Source organism: Anomaloglossus baeobatrachus, chromosome 1 (genome assembly GCF_048569485.1).
Source record: "Anomaloglossus baeobatrachus isolate aAnoBae1 chromosome 1, aAnoBae1.hap1, whole genome shotgun sequence".
Lineage (NCBI taxonomy): Eukaryota > Metazoa > Chordata > Amphibia > Anura > Aromobatidae > Anomaloglossus > Anomaloglossus baeobatrachus.
In genome coordinates this window covers 805,495,683-805,508,506 of record NC_134353.1, presented here as the reverse complement: position 1 = coordinate 805,508,506, position 12,824 = coordinate 805,495,683, and the positions used below count along the sequence as shown (strand labels likewise).

At 44.8% G+C, this 12,824-nt stretch overlaps 1 protein-coding gene across 2 annotated transcripts in view; it reads right to left on the bottom strand.

Annotated features, from left to right (window-relative positions):
• The window catches only part of FBXL17 (F-box and leucine rich repeat protein 17), a 976,700-nt gene that overhangs the window by 935,386 nt on the left and 28,490 nt on the right, over positions 1 to 12,824 (bottom strand). For both annotated transcript variants that reach the window (XM_075325027.1, XM_075325028.1), the window contains exon 4: positions 11,260 to 11,391. In XM_075325027.1, the coding sequence (XP_075181142.1) occupies positions 11,260 to 11,391 (132 nt within the window). The remainder of the gene's footprint in view (positions 1 to 11,259; positions 11,392 to 12,824) is intronic.

The following is a 12,824-nucleotide window of genomic DNA, read 5'->3' as shown; positions in this document are numbered from 1 at the left end:
ATGTGTGCTGCCGCAAGAACGAGGAACAACATCGTACCTGTTGCTGCAGCGAAATTATGGAAATGACCGACACTACACAGATCACCGATTTACGACGCTTTTGCGATTGCTTATCGTTGCATCTAGGCTTTACACGTTGCGACATCGTTACTGGCGCCGGATGTGCGTCACTTTCGATTTGACCCCGACGATATCGCAGTAGTGATGTTGCAGCGTGCAAAGTACCCCTAAGACTTGGCTCACAATTATCCTGTGCTCTACACGCAGTTCTTACATCAGGAATTATGTGTAAATCTCCAAAAAAAATATAATTCAGATAACAGTCCCAATTGAAAATTCATTGCAGTGAGGCAGAGAGAGTCACTTTGAACTCCCATCTGGTCTGTGGCCCGGCGGTGTCCATCTTGTTAGGTGTCTTTTAGGGGTGTATAGAAGTGCCATCAACAACAGTTTTTTGCACCTTTTGCACCTTATTTGAAAATAAGGACACTGCTGAACAGAGGCCAAACTGAGTCTAGAGTAACTCTGCTGCCTTATTATAGTGAATGGATCCATCAGGGGTTTCACCTGAATCACGTATTTCAGAGACGTAGATGGAAGTCCTACTGATGTAAGTGTAAGCATAGAGCACAGGATAAATGTGAATTGATCCAAAATATTCTGTACCCCAAATTGCAACCAAATAGCATTCAACTCAGCACACAAAAAAAATAAATAAATAAAAAAAATACAAGTCCCAACTCAAATGCGTTACCTGTTAATGGAAATATAGGGGGCTTCCACATTACTGGAAGCACAAAGGCTCTGGAAAAGCACGATTGCTACCCCTACCACTCAAAAAAAGAAATCCAGCAATGTCTGCACTCCCAAATCAAAAAGCCCCCTCCCTTCTCAGCACCACAATGTGCCTAAACCACAGTAGTTAACGTTCACATGTTTGGCATTGTTTTAAAGGAGGAGATCCTACTCAATGTACAAAATGTGTGCTCGGCAAAATGTATGGACAGGATAACTACTTATTTGCAATTTTTAATTTTGCAACATTCACTGTGTTTGACACCATGGGTGTTTTCCAGATTGAAAATCGTCACTACACCCATAGATGAATTCCCAGCGTGGTGTAATTTCCAAAATGTGGGCACTTGAGGGGGTTTCTTGGTTTCAGGCACTGAGAATAGTTTGTGGACTATTTGTAAAACATCTAAGAAAATCTGTGCTTCAAAATCAAATGGTGCTACTTCCCTCCAGAGCCCTGTGGTGCAGCCAAACAGTACTGTACAGTCACATGTGGGGTATTACCACATTCAGGAGAAATTGTGTAACACATTTGTGGCCTGTTTCATCTATTTCCCTTGTGTAAATTGGATTTCAGGGGCCACAACAACATTTGAGTGGTAAAAATGTAATTATTCTTTTTTTACCACCCAATAGTATAACATTTTGTGACATACCTGTGGTGTCAATATGCTCATTGCACTTCCGGATGAATTCATTGAGGGGTGTAGTTTGTAAAATGGAGTCACGTGTGGGGGTTTCTGCTATACTGGCACCTGAGGGGCTCTGCCAGTGAGATGGCACCCGTAAACCATTCCAATTAAATCTGAACTCTGGTATGGCGCTCCTTCACTTTGCACTGTGCTTCAAAAGTAATTTTAAACCAGTATTGGGTACTGGCTAACTCAGAAAAATTTGTGTAACAAATTGTACAGTCCATTTTCTCTTATTATCCTTTCTGAAAATTAAAAGTTTGGGTACAAAGCAACATTTTAGTGATAAAAAAAATATATAGTATTTTTTTATTTTCACAGCCCAATATAGGGGTATCTGTGTACTAGGAAAAATGACAACAAATTACATAGTCCATTTTCTACTGTTACCCTTGTGAAAATGAAAAATATGGGGTTTCAGCAACATTTTTATTTTGTGGTAAAAATGTATTTATTAATTTTCATAACTTGACATTATAAAATTCTGTAAAGAACCTGTGGGTTTAAGGTGCTCACCACACACCTAGGTAATTTCTGGGAGGGGTGTAGTTTCCAAAACTGGATGACGTGTGAGAGGTTTCCACTGTTTGGACACATTCATAGCTCTGCAAACGCAACATAGCATCCGCTATCTATACCAGCTAAAATGGTGCTCCAAAATTCAAATAGTGCTCCTTCCCTTCAGAGCCCTGCCGTGCAGCCAAACATATGGGGTATCGGTGTATTCAGGAGAAATTGCACAACAAATTGTATGGTCTATTTTTTCCTGTTACCCTAGTGAAAATGCGAAAAATTTGACCTAAACTAACATTTTTGTGAGAAAAAGATATTTTAATTTTTTCCCCCACATTGCTGTAGCTCCTGTGAAGCACCTGAAGGGTTAATAAACGTCTTGGATGTGGTTTTAAAGGGAACCTGTCAGCAGAAATGTCCCCTAAAACCTAACAGATTCCCCCTCTGCAGCTCCTGGGCTGCATTCTATAAAGGTCCCTGTTATGATTGTGCCCACTTTCTGACCGAAAAAAAGTGTTTATAAAGTTGTACCTTTTTGGCTTCTGATTCTGTAAATCCGTCACGGGGGCGGGCTGCCTGATGGCCGTTATTCTGCCCCCTGGTCCTGTATGCCGCCCCCATCGCTGATTTCCATACTTCTGGACGCCGCCCACTGCTCCAGCCATCCCCGCGCATGCCCAGTGCCCATCTCTCGGGGATGAGCACTGTGCCCAGCGTCACGTGCACGCAGGGTTAAGATTATGGGCGGTGCTGTGATGTTTATTCCTAAGCAACCGCCCATAATCGCGGGACCGCACTTTCGGTGTAGTCACTGCTCCGCGCTCTTCCCATCTATTTCCTGCCTCGGGGCAAGATGGGAAGGAGGCGAAGTGAGGTCAGCAGCAGCGCGCTTGCGCAGAAAGAAGCAGGCCGAGGGGGAAAGCGCGGTCCCGCGATTATGGGCGGTTGCTTAGGAATAAACATCACAGCACCGCCCATAATCTTAACCCTGCGTGCACGTCACCAGCGGTGACGCTGGGCACAGTGCTCATCCCCGAGAGATGGGCACTGGGCATGCGCGGGGATGGCTGGAGCAGTGGGCGGTGTCCAGAAGTATTGAAATCAGCGATGGGGGCGGCATACAGGACCAGGGGGCAGAATAACGGCCATCAGGCAGCCCGCCCCCGTGACGGATTTACAGAATCAGAAGCCAAAAAGGTACAACTTTATAAACACTTTTTTTCGGTCAGAAAGTGGGCACAATCATAACAGGGACCTTTCTAGAATGCAGCCCAGGAGCTGCAGAGGGGGAATCTGTTAGGTTTTAGGGGACATTTCTGCTGACAGGTTCCCTTTAAGCAGTTTGAAGAGTGCAGCTTCTAGAATGGTGTACATTTTAGATATTTGCTGTCACGTAGGATGCTCTAAGTCACCTCAAATGTGATGTGGTCCCTAAATAAATTGGTTTAGTAAATTTTGTTGGAAAAAATGAGAAATTGCTGATAAACTCTCGACCCTTCTAACTTCGTACCAAAAAGAAAATTGTTTTTCAAAAATTGCGCTGGTGTAAAGTAGACATGTGGGAAATATTATTCATTAACTATTTTGTGTGACATAACTCTCGGATATAAGGGCATAAAATTTAAAAATTGTGATATTTCCGCATATTTTCTGATCAGGTCACAAAAAAAAAAAAATATCGTCTCACATTTACCTGTAACATGAAGTGCAATATGGCACAAAAAAAAAAAAAAAAAAAAACACTCTCAGAATGACTGGGATCTGTTGAAGCGTTCCAGAGTTGTTACCTCGTAAAGTGGCACTGGTCAGAATTGTAAAAATTGGCCTGGTCAGGAAGGCTAAGGCAGGCTGGGTTATGAAGTGGTTAAAACTGATCGGTCACCAGATTTCAGCATACTAACTGCATTCATCACTAAACTGATCTCACATATGAGGGCCCTGTATTTACTTGGTATCATAATAGTTGAATAAACCTTTATTAAAGATGGATTCCATCTCCCCCTAGTAGAATAAGTGACAGCTCCTCAGTGTCCCTCCTCCTGGCTGCTGCTGAGATCTCTCACTGCTCAGTACTATCTGCAGCTATCAGCCAGACACTAAATACACTTGGACAAATTAGCCATTTCATTCTATAGCTGGAATAATTTTAATATAAGGATTATACTGCCATTCTAGCATGCATTTTCAAAATAAGTACATTAGTCTCTTCAGGTCTAAGAGATCTAGTTAATATTGTAAACAGTTTGGAGCATGAACTTCGTTGAGAGACTCCATTAATCAAAGCCTTAACCATACCATAAAAATATATATTCTACTGCCACATATTGTCAATAATATGGAAGACGAGAGATTCAGAAACATAACCACCCCACCCCCGCCTGATACAGGCCACCAGTCATCATCATCTATCCCTTACAGCTCGGCACATTCCTGTTTAATGAGCCAGGAGCGTCCCCTGTGTAACCAGCACTATAATGAGCTTAGTCTGCCTGGTAATACAGACAACTGTTCCACCAACGCCTCCTCCCTTCTTTACACAAACAAGAAATACACTAAGTATTAAAGATGGAACGCTGATGTTCCTGATAATTAAGAGCTTGGCTTTAGGTACTAAGTAAAAACCTACTGTAGATAGAATGGGGGGAATGATTGCAGTAAAAAAAAGCGAGTGGTAGTGGTACCACCGACAGGGGCAAACGTATGATGTGTCCAGGGACCTCATTTATAATCATTACAAGCAATGTACTACGTTCAGTCTATAGCAGCTCTTCTGTTATATCTAATGCCTGGTTTATTGCATTAGGTAATCTTGCAGATGGCCTGACTTGTGTGCTAAGGGAAAAAACCACTGTACTGAGGAAATAATGTTTTATCTATGGACGACCACATTCAATAGACACAGACCGTATGCTGATCGGGTCATCTGCGGTTCTGCAAGGCGTATGTGAATATTCCCCAACATGATGGACCTCGGGTAACTCTGCTCAATTACGGTATTTTATTCTTTCATGTCACTATAGCCATAGCCTGTCTGAAATTGTACATATGAATAGATCACTAGTAGGGCTGAGCGGATCCGAACTGTAAAAGTCCGGATCCACGCGGTTTCAAAGATTTCCGGGTGCCGAATCCGGATTTGGAATTCCGGGTGCACAATCTGGATTCGGCACTGGGGAAAGTAATTGAAAAATGAAGAAAAACAGGAATAAAACATCGTTTCATACTTATCGAGACTCGGTGTCATGGCGGCACACTGCTTCCAGGTCGCACATTCATTTCCTGTACTGTGCATTGTATACACACAGCTTTCCATGTTTTCCCCGTCCACCGGCCATCCTCTCATCTGTAATTGGTTGCAGGCAATCGTGCCACCAGCCTGTGACAGTATCTGCCTGCCGTGCAGTCATCGCGGCTGTCAATGTCTGCACAGCCAGCGGTCATACTCTATGGCCGCTGGCTATGTAGCAGAGCTGAAGTGGCGTGGGATCTAGTATGGATTACGTCGGACATGCAGGGTGTTGGGGGTTAATAAAGAGGTGAAGGAGGGTGCGTTTTGTACTTTATTCCGAATAAAGTATTTTTCTCTCTGCCCGTGTTTATTTACTTTCAATTACAGGTGAGTGTGATGCAGGTATCTCAGACGCCTGTGCCAACACAAACCTAGGGTTTAGTAGCAGCTGTGCGCCGCTATTAACCCCTTATTACCCCGACTGCCACCGTTCCAGGGCAAACGAGAAGAGCCGGTATTGCACCGTGATTGTCACATCTAACAGATGCGGCAATACCGGGCGGCTGCCAGCTGTGAATACCAGCCCCCAGTTGGCTTTATCATGGCTGGGTATCAAAATTAGGGGGGACCACACATTGTGTTTTTGTTTTTTTAATTTATTCCAATTTAAAAAAAAAAACCCGTATCACCGACACAGCCGCTCACACTTCTGACAGTAGCGTGCATGTGTTTCTGTGTCCAAGCACGCTCATATTCAGACAGCGCAGGCTGTTCCGGCTGATGTCATGTCAGACTTGTACGAGTCTGACAGCTGATCACCGGCACAGCCGAACACTTCTGACAGGAACGTGCATGTGTTTGTGAAACACATACACGTTCACCATACTGACCCGCACACACTTGCACTGCTTTCCCCGCCCACCAGCCGTCCTACCGCCTGTGATTGGTTGCAGTCAGCTGACACGCTGCCACTCAAGGTAAGGGCGTGTCTAACTGCAACCAATTACATGCGCCGGTGGGCGGGCAAAACAATGAATATTGAATTGTCGGTTCCGGTAGGGAAAAGAGTGACCGGGAAGGAGTGTGCTGCCATGACACCGCCTCAGATGAGTATAACGCGCATGCTCCCATCCCCTTATCCACTCCGCAAACGTTTTTAACCTCCGGATTCTGGTCCCCATAGACTTATATGGGCACCGGAATTCCGAGCGGATCCAGATTTTCTTTTTTCAATCTGGCAGTGATCCGCCGGTCCCGAATTTTGGTGGATTCTATCAACTCTAATCACTACGAAATATCTGTGGATTACTCATAAAGACAGTAAACATATGCAAATGTATACATTTTATCAGATACAAAAAAAAAAACAAAATAAGTACACAACTAAAGAAAAAAATGCTAAAAATGATGTTAGAAAAGAGCAGAGTGGTGTCTCCAACATATAGACTGACCGACCAGTGACGACAACTCCTCAAAGCCTCTAATAGCTGACGATGAAGAACAAGCAGCCGGTCTAATGACCGTTATAGAACATGTAACGAGTCATTTGTACCCGAGAAATTTAATGTGGGGCTTCCAAAACATCTCAGGATGCCTCACACTGATCAGTATTGTGGTTAGGGCCAAAGAGGAATCACGTCAGCAAATAATATAATCCATAGTGTGCGACCACAAAAAGGACTAATAGGACTGTCAGCAGCAGAATAGTATCAAGCATATAGTAAATATATATTGTTTTGTATGCTTATTACATTTCCTATTTCATACCTGTGTGTGGTATATACCGTATTGGTATAATATTTGTATACACGTTTTACACTGATGCTTTTACAGACATTTCTATCTTTAGGAAACCTGGAAGATGTAACAGATTTTCAAGAAATTCGATCCTGCTCAATAATGGCAGCATTTACCAGAGAAATCATACGTCTGACGATAGGAGAGTGCCATCTAGTGGAGAAAATACAGCATTTCTGCTCGACTGCAGAAGCATAAACCCAGAAATAAAAAAAAATTAAAAAAATTAAAATGATACAACACAATAGAAGTGGACAAGGGTGATCATAAATCCTAAAAATACCATTCTGACCGCAAAACCAAATCGACTAATCCTTAGGGGCATCGTAGTATAGGAGACAAGTAAATACACACAATTAAATAGATATCACTTAAACATCTAAATTCAATTAACTCGTGTTAAAAAAAAAAAAAAAAAAAAAAAAAATGTTCTCAATAATACCCCAATATTCCTACTAACGACAAATGCACAGGGCTTTATGGATAAATGTGAATAACCATGGCCCTAAATATTTCCTTTAACTTACCGTGAAATCCTATTCTCGCTTTCAGTTTCTGGTACACAGACTGTCCCAATGTATTACAATCCATGTGCCTCTTAATCACTCGGTGCCCTCTTATCCTGTTTCATTTTATGACCGGTCTTCATAAATTCCCCACAAGGTGTTACTCTGAGGTCCACCGGTACCAGTTACTGTAATTCAGTGTCTCATTATTAAAGGGATTTTGCCATAAACGACATTAATTACCAAAAGCAGGTAATAATTGTATTATTGCTGGGTCTGAAGTTTAGAACAGAGCAGATGTCCTATGTTACCTGTTTGAAGTTGATCGTGTCCATAAGGGCTGGTTCACACTAAGCGACAGCGACAACGAGGTCGCTGTTACGTCACCATTTTCTGTGACGTAACAGCGACCTTGTAAGTCGCTGTTATGATCGCTGCTTAGCTGTCAAACACAGCGACGCAGCAGCGATCATAACCGCGAGAGCAGGGAGCCGCGCACACTGTTTAGCGCTGGCTCCTTCCTCTCCTAGCTACAGTACACATCGGGTTAATTAACCCGATGTGTACTGCAGCTACATGTGCAGAGAGCAGGGAGCCGCGCACACTGCTTAGCGCTGGCTCCTTGCTCTCCTAGCTACAGTACACATCGGGTTAATTAACCCGATGTGTACTGCAGCTACATGTGCAGAGAGCAGGGAGCCGCGCACACTGCTTAGCGCTGGCTCCTTGCTCTCCTAGCTACAGTACACATCGGGTTAATTAACCCGATGTGTACTGCAGCTACATGTGCAGAGAGCAGGGAGCCGCGCACACTGCTTAGCGCTGGCTCCTTGCTCTCCTAGCTACAGTACACATCGGGTTAATTAACCCGATGTGTACTGCAGCTACATGTCACAGTGCAGAGAGCAGGGAGCCGCGCACACTGCTTAGCGCTGGCTCCTTGCTCTCCTAGCTACAGTACACATAGGGTTAATTAACCCGATGTGTACTGCAGCTACATGTGCAGAGAGCCGGAGCCGGCAGCACAGGCAGCGTGAGAGCTGCGGAGGCTGATAACTAAGGTAAATATCGGGTAACCACCTTGGTTACCCGATGTTTACCCTGGTTACAGCTTACCACAGCTGCCAGACGCCGGCTCCTGCTCCCTGCTCGCTTCAGTTCGTCGCTCTCTCGCTGTCACACACAGCGATCTGTGTGTCACAGCGGGAGAGCGGCTTTGAAGAAAACGAACCAGGGCTGTGTGTAACGAGCAGCGATCTCGCAGCAGGGGCCAGATCGCTGCTCAGTGTCACACACAGCGAGATCGCTAATGAGGTCACTGTTGCGTCACCAAAACAGTGCCGTAGCAGCGATTTCGGTAGCGATCTCGCTATGTGTGAAGCACCCCTTAGTGACCATCAGTTGTTGGTCTATACACATAAAAACTCTATCTTGGACCCCCGTACTGTGAAGTGTCAGCGACTGGACCCCCACGACCAAACGCTAATTTATACTGACTTTAAGTGACTTGGCTTGGGAAGCAGCTCTTATTTAAAAGGGAACCTGTCTCCAGATTTGTCCCCTATAAGCTGCGGCCACCAGCAGTAAGATCTTATGTATAGCATTCTAGAATAGTGTATATAAGAGCACAACCCGATCTGTATAACATAAAAAACAGCTTTTATTATACTTAACTAGGGAGCCATCCGATCAAATAGGAGTCGCTTGTCTCGGTCCGGCGACTCCTATCTGCTTGTGATCGCCGTCCTCCTGCTTGCTTCATGTTGAGGACATGCCCTATGTTATCCACATCCACACAGAGTCCAGTGCATCGCAGTGTACACAGGACTTGCAAAGACAAGAACTATGGCAGCATATGAGCACTGAACAAGGAGCTACAGATCTATAGCAGATCACTTACTGCCCATCGCTTACTTTGGTCTGCCTCTCTAAACAGGTGTTTAAATGATCGCTGATAGGTAAAGTTTCCTGATCGGCAGTAATTTCCTGCTGCCAGTCAGTCTGTGTAAAAGGACCATTAGACAGCGCTCAGGGGCAATGCTTCCCTTGGCAAGAAGCCCAAAAACAGCAGTCTAGAGAAGGACTGTGGTTTGCCTGTTTAAAGTGCCTGCCTGTACAGACCTTAGCTTATTATTATATTTTTATTATTTTAGAGCCATTTATCCCATGGCGCTTGTGAAAAGGGTATACATAATAGGGACAAGTACAATAATCATAACAGACTGGTACCGGAGAGAGGACCCTGCCTGCGAGGGCTGACAGTCTACAAGGGATAGGTAAGGATACAGTAGGTGAGGGTAAAGCTGGTCGTGCGGCGCTCTATCAGACTGAGGGTTACAGCAGGTTGTAGGCTTGTCGGAAGAGGTGGGTCTTCAGGTTCCTTTTGAAGCTTGTCAAGGTAGGCGACAGTCTGATATGTTGTGGCAGATCATTCCACAGTATGGGGGAGGCACGGGAGAAATCTTGGTTACGGTGGTGGGAAGAGGAGATGAGAGGAGAGTAGAGAAGGATATCTTGTGAGGATCGAAGGTTACGTGCAGGAAAGTACCAGGAGACTAGGTCACAGATGTAAAGAGGAGACAAGTGGTGGATGGCTTTGTAGGTCATGGTTAGGGTTTTGAACTGGAGTTGCTGGGCAATGGGAAGCCAGTGAAGGGATTGGCAGAGACTGGGAGTAGCTGGGTGACAGGTGGATTAGCCGGGCAGCATAGTTTAGAATAGATTGTAGGGCTGTGAGACTGTTAGAAGGGAGGCCACAGAGCAGGAGGTTGCAATAATCCAGGCGGGAGATAATAAAGGTATGTACTAGGGTTTTTGCAGCTTGTTTTACCATAGTACATATAGCTTACTTTAACCCCAATCACACTACACCCTGTTGTGGGGCCGCCCCTCAGTCATGGACATTATGCTAATACACATTTAGGCAGTAATTACACATTCAGCTTTGATGTCTTTTTTGGCCTAAGCCTCGTCAGGATACAACAGCGGAGACATTTCTCTTGCATTTGTACCAGACTTAAGGGTGCTTTACACGTTGCAACATTGCTAGTGATGTCGTGCGCGATAGCACCCGCCCCAGTCGTTCGTGCGACATTTGGTGATCGCTGCCGTAGCGAACATTATCGCTACGGCAGCGTCACACGCACATACCTTTTCAGCGACGTCGCTGTGAACGCCGAACAATCCCTCCTTCCAGGTGGGCACTGCGTTCGTCATCATAGCGACGTCACTGCGGCGTCGCTAAGCGGCCGCCCAATAGCAGTGGAGGGGCGGAGATGAGCAGCCGGAACATCCCGCCCACCTCCTTCCTTATTGTGGGCGGCCGCAGGTACAAGGTTGTTCCTCGATCCTGCGGTGTCACACATAGCTATGTGTGCTGCCGCAGGAACGACAAACAACAGCGCAACTGACTAGACAACGATTTTTGGTAAGTGAACGACGTGTCACAGACCAACGATTTTAATCTCTTTTGCGATTGTTTAAGGTCGCTCATAGGTGTCGCACGCTGCGATGTCACCAACGGCGCCGGATGTGCGTCACAAACACAGTGACCCCGACGATATATTGTTAGCGATGTCGCAGCGTGTAAAGCACCCTTTAGGCTAAAAACATAAATAAAGCAGCTGGCGTGAATCTAGCCGATATGTCACATTATCATTCTTGAAATATTATGCAAAATGCAGCTAATAATTAGGTTAGACAGCATTCCCCAAGGTCTTGTACTCACTAATTTGTTTTCTTGCATGTAAATTTTCTTAAGCTTGGGACAACCTTTGGCAATGACGACCATCCCTTCATCGCTGATCTTGTAGCACTGGCCAAAGTGGATATCTCTCAGATCCTTGCACCTGACGCCAAGCTGTGGATGAGCGAAAGATACAAGAAATCACACGACAGAATACTAACCACAGACGCCGGCATATACTACACAAGAATTTATAGAACATTCACAGAAAAGTGTCAGGAAACAAGGCACATCGCTGTGGACTTTAATATTGAATCATGGAGGAGATTTACGTTTGCTCCACACTAGGAGGCCATTCTGCAGATCCATTACATTACATTCAAAGGCTTTTCAGTCATTTCTATGAATAGTACAGCAAAGTCTGCAGCAGCTTTTTATGCAATATTTATTATGCAGCGCTGAGAAGCAAATGCTGAAGACAGGGCCTATAGCTGCGATACTGCCTGATAAATCCCCATCCTCCCTGCTTTACTCTGGACTCATGCCAAGCACCCATAGGTTACCGGTACAAACAAGTGGGAGCAGAGGTCACAAGACGATAAAGTAGACCATTTTCTGCCTTAAGAAATAATTTGCATACTCTCAAGACTTCACTGCACTCAGGGCTGGAGGGTGGGACGCTGCGGAGCAAGTATTCATCTTAGGCGGTCGGTGAGTGTAAAGCTTGGCCGGCCACTATGACATTTTCCTGTCCTGACTGATACCTTGCGTTGTGGTCCTCTGATTCCACCTTCTTTGTCTCCTGCCCGCCATTGCACACAGTACGTAATGATTTCATTGTCATATTGGTCACCTAGTCCTCATAGTGACCTACGTATTTATTCAATGAACTTCACCAGAAACATCCAGCGACCATAATGACATCTATAGCAGGACCTGTCTCCCTCTCTGCATGCACCCATCCCTGGGTGGCACTGTGATCGCAGCACCCCCATAACCTCTAGTATTTTGCACATGGCTGCTGTATGAGCAGACAGCATATTACCTTGACGTTCCAGATTGGAGTACCCCCCTTCCTGCCCTTGACATAATATTTTGTCATGGTTTGCTAGTCGTTCCTGCCATCCACCTTATTATGCCCCAGTCATCACTAACCACAATAGCTGTGCCTGCACCGTTATTTGAGGAGGTTGTAGAGATGGTAAGGGTTTTCCCTGTCACTTTTATGGAAGTTTGCGTATTGCCAGGATTTACTATCATCGTGTATCGTCATAGCTAAAAAAGGATAGAGCATAGCACTTTGGGCCACACAAGGTAGTGCCAAAGCTAAAACTCATGACATTATGCTAAATGGAACAGAAGCTGCAGCTCGTTAATGTGAAACAGGTGGAGCCATAGTGGTAACCTAAAGGAAGCTTTGGTGGATTTGAAAAATCGCTGGAAAGCATTGGGTGGAGTGATAGGCATGTCTAATAATAATAATAATAATATTATTATTATTATTAATAATTTTCTGTAACAGACCCTTCTCTTACAAATTCACCACTTCATCACATCACTAATCCAGTGTTAGGCCATGCACCCAAAGCTAACCCACATAATCCTTC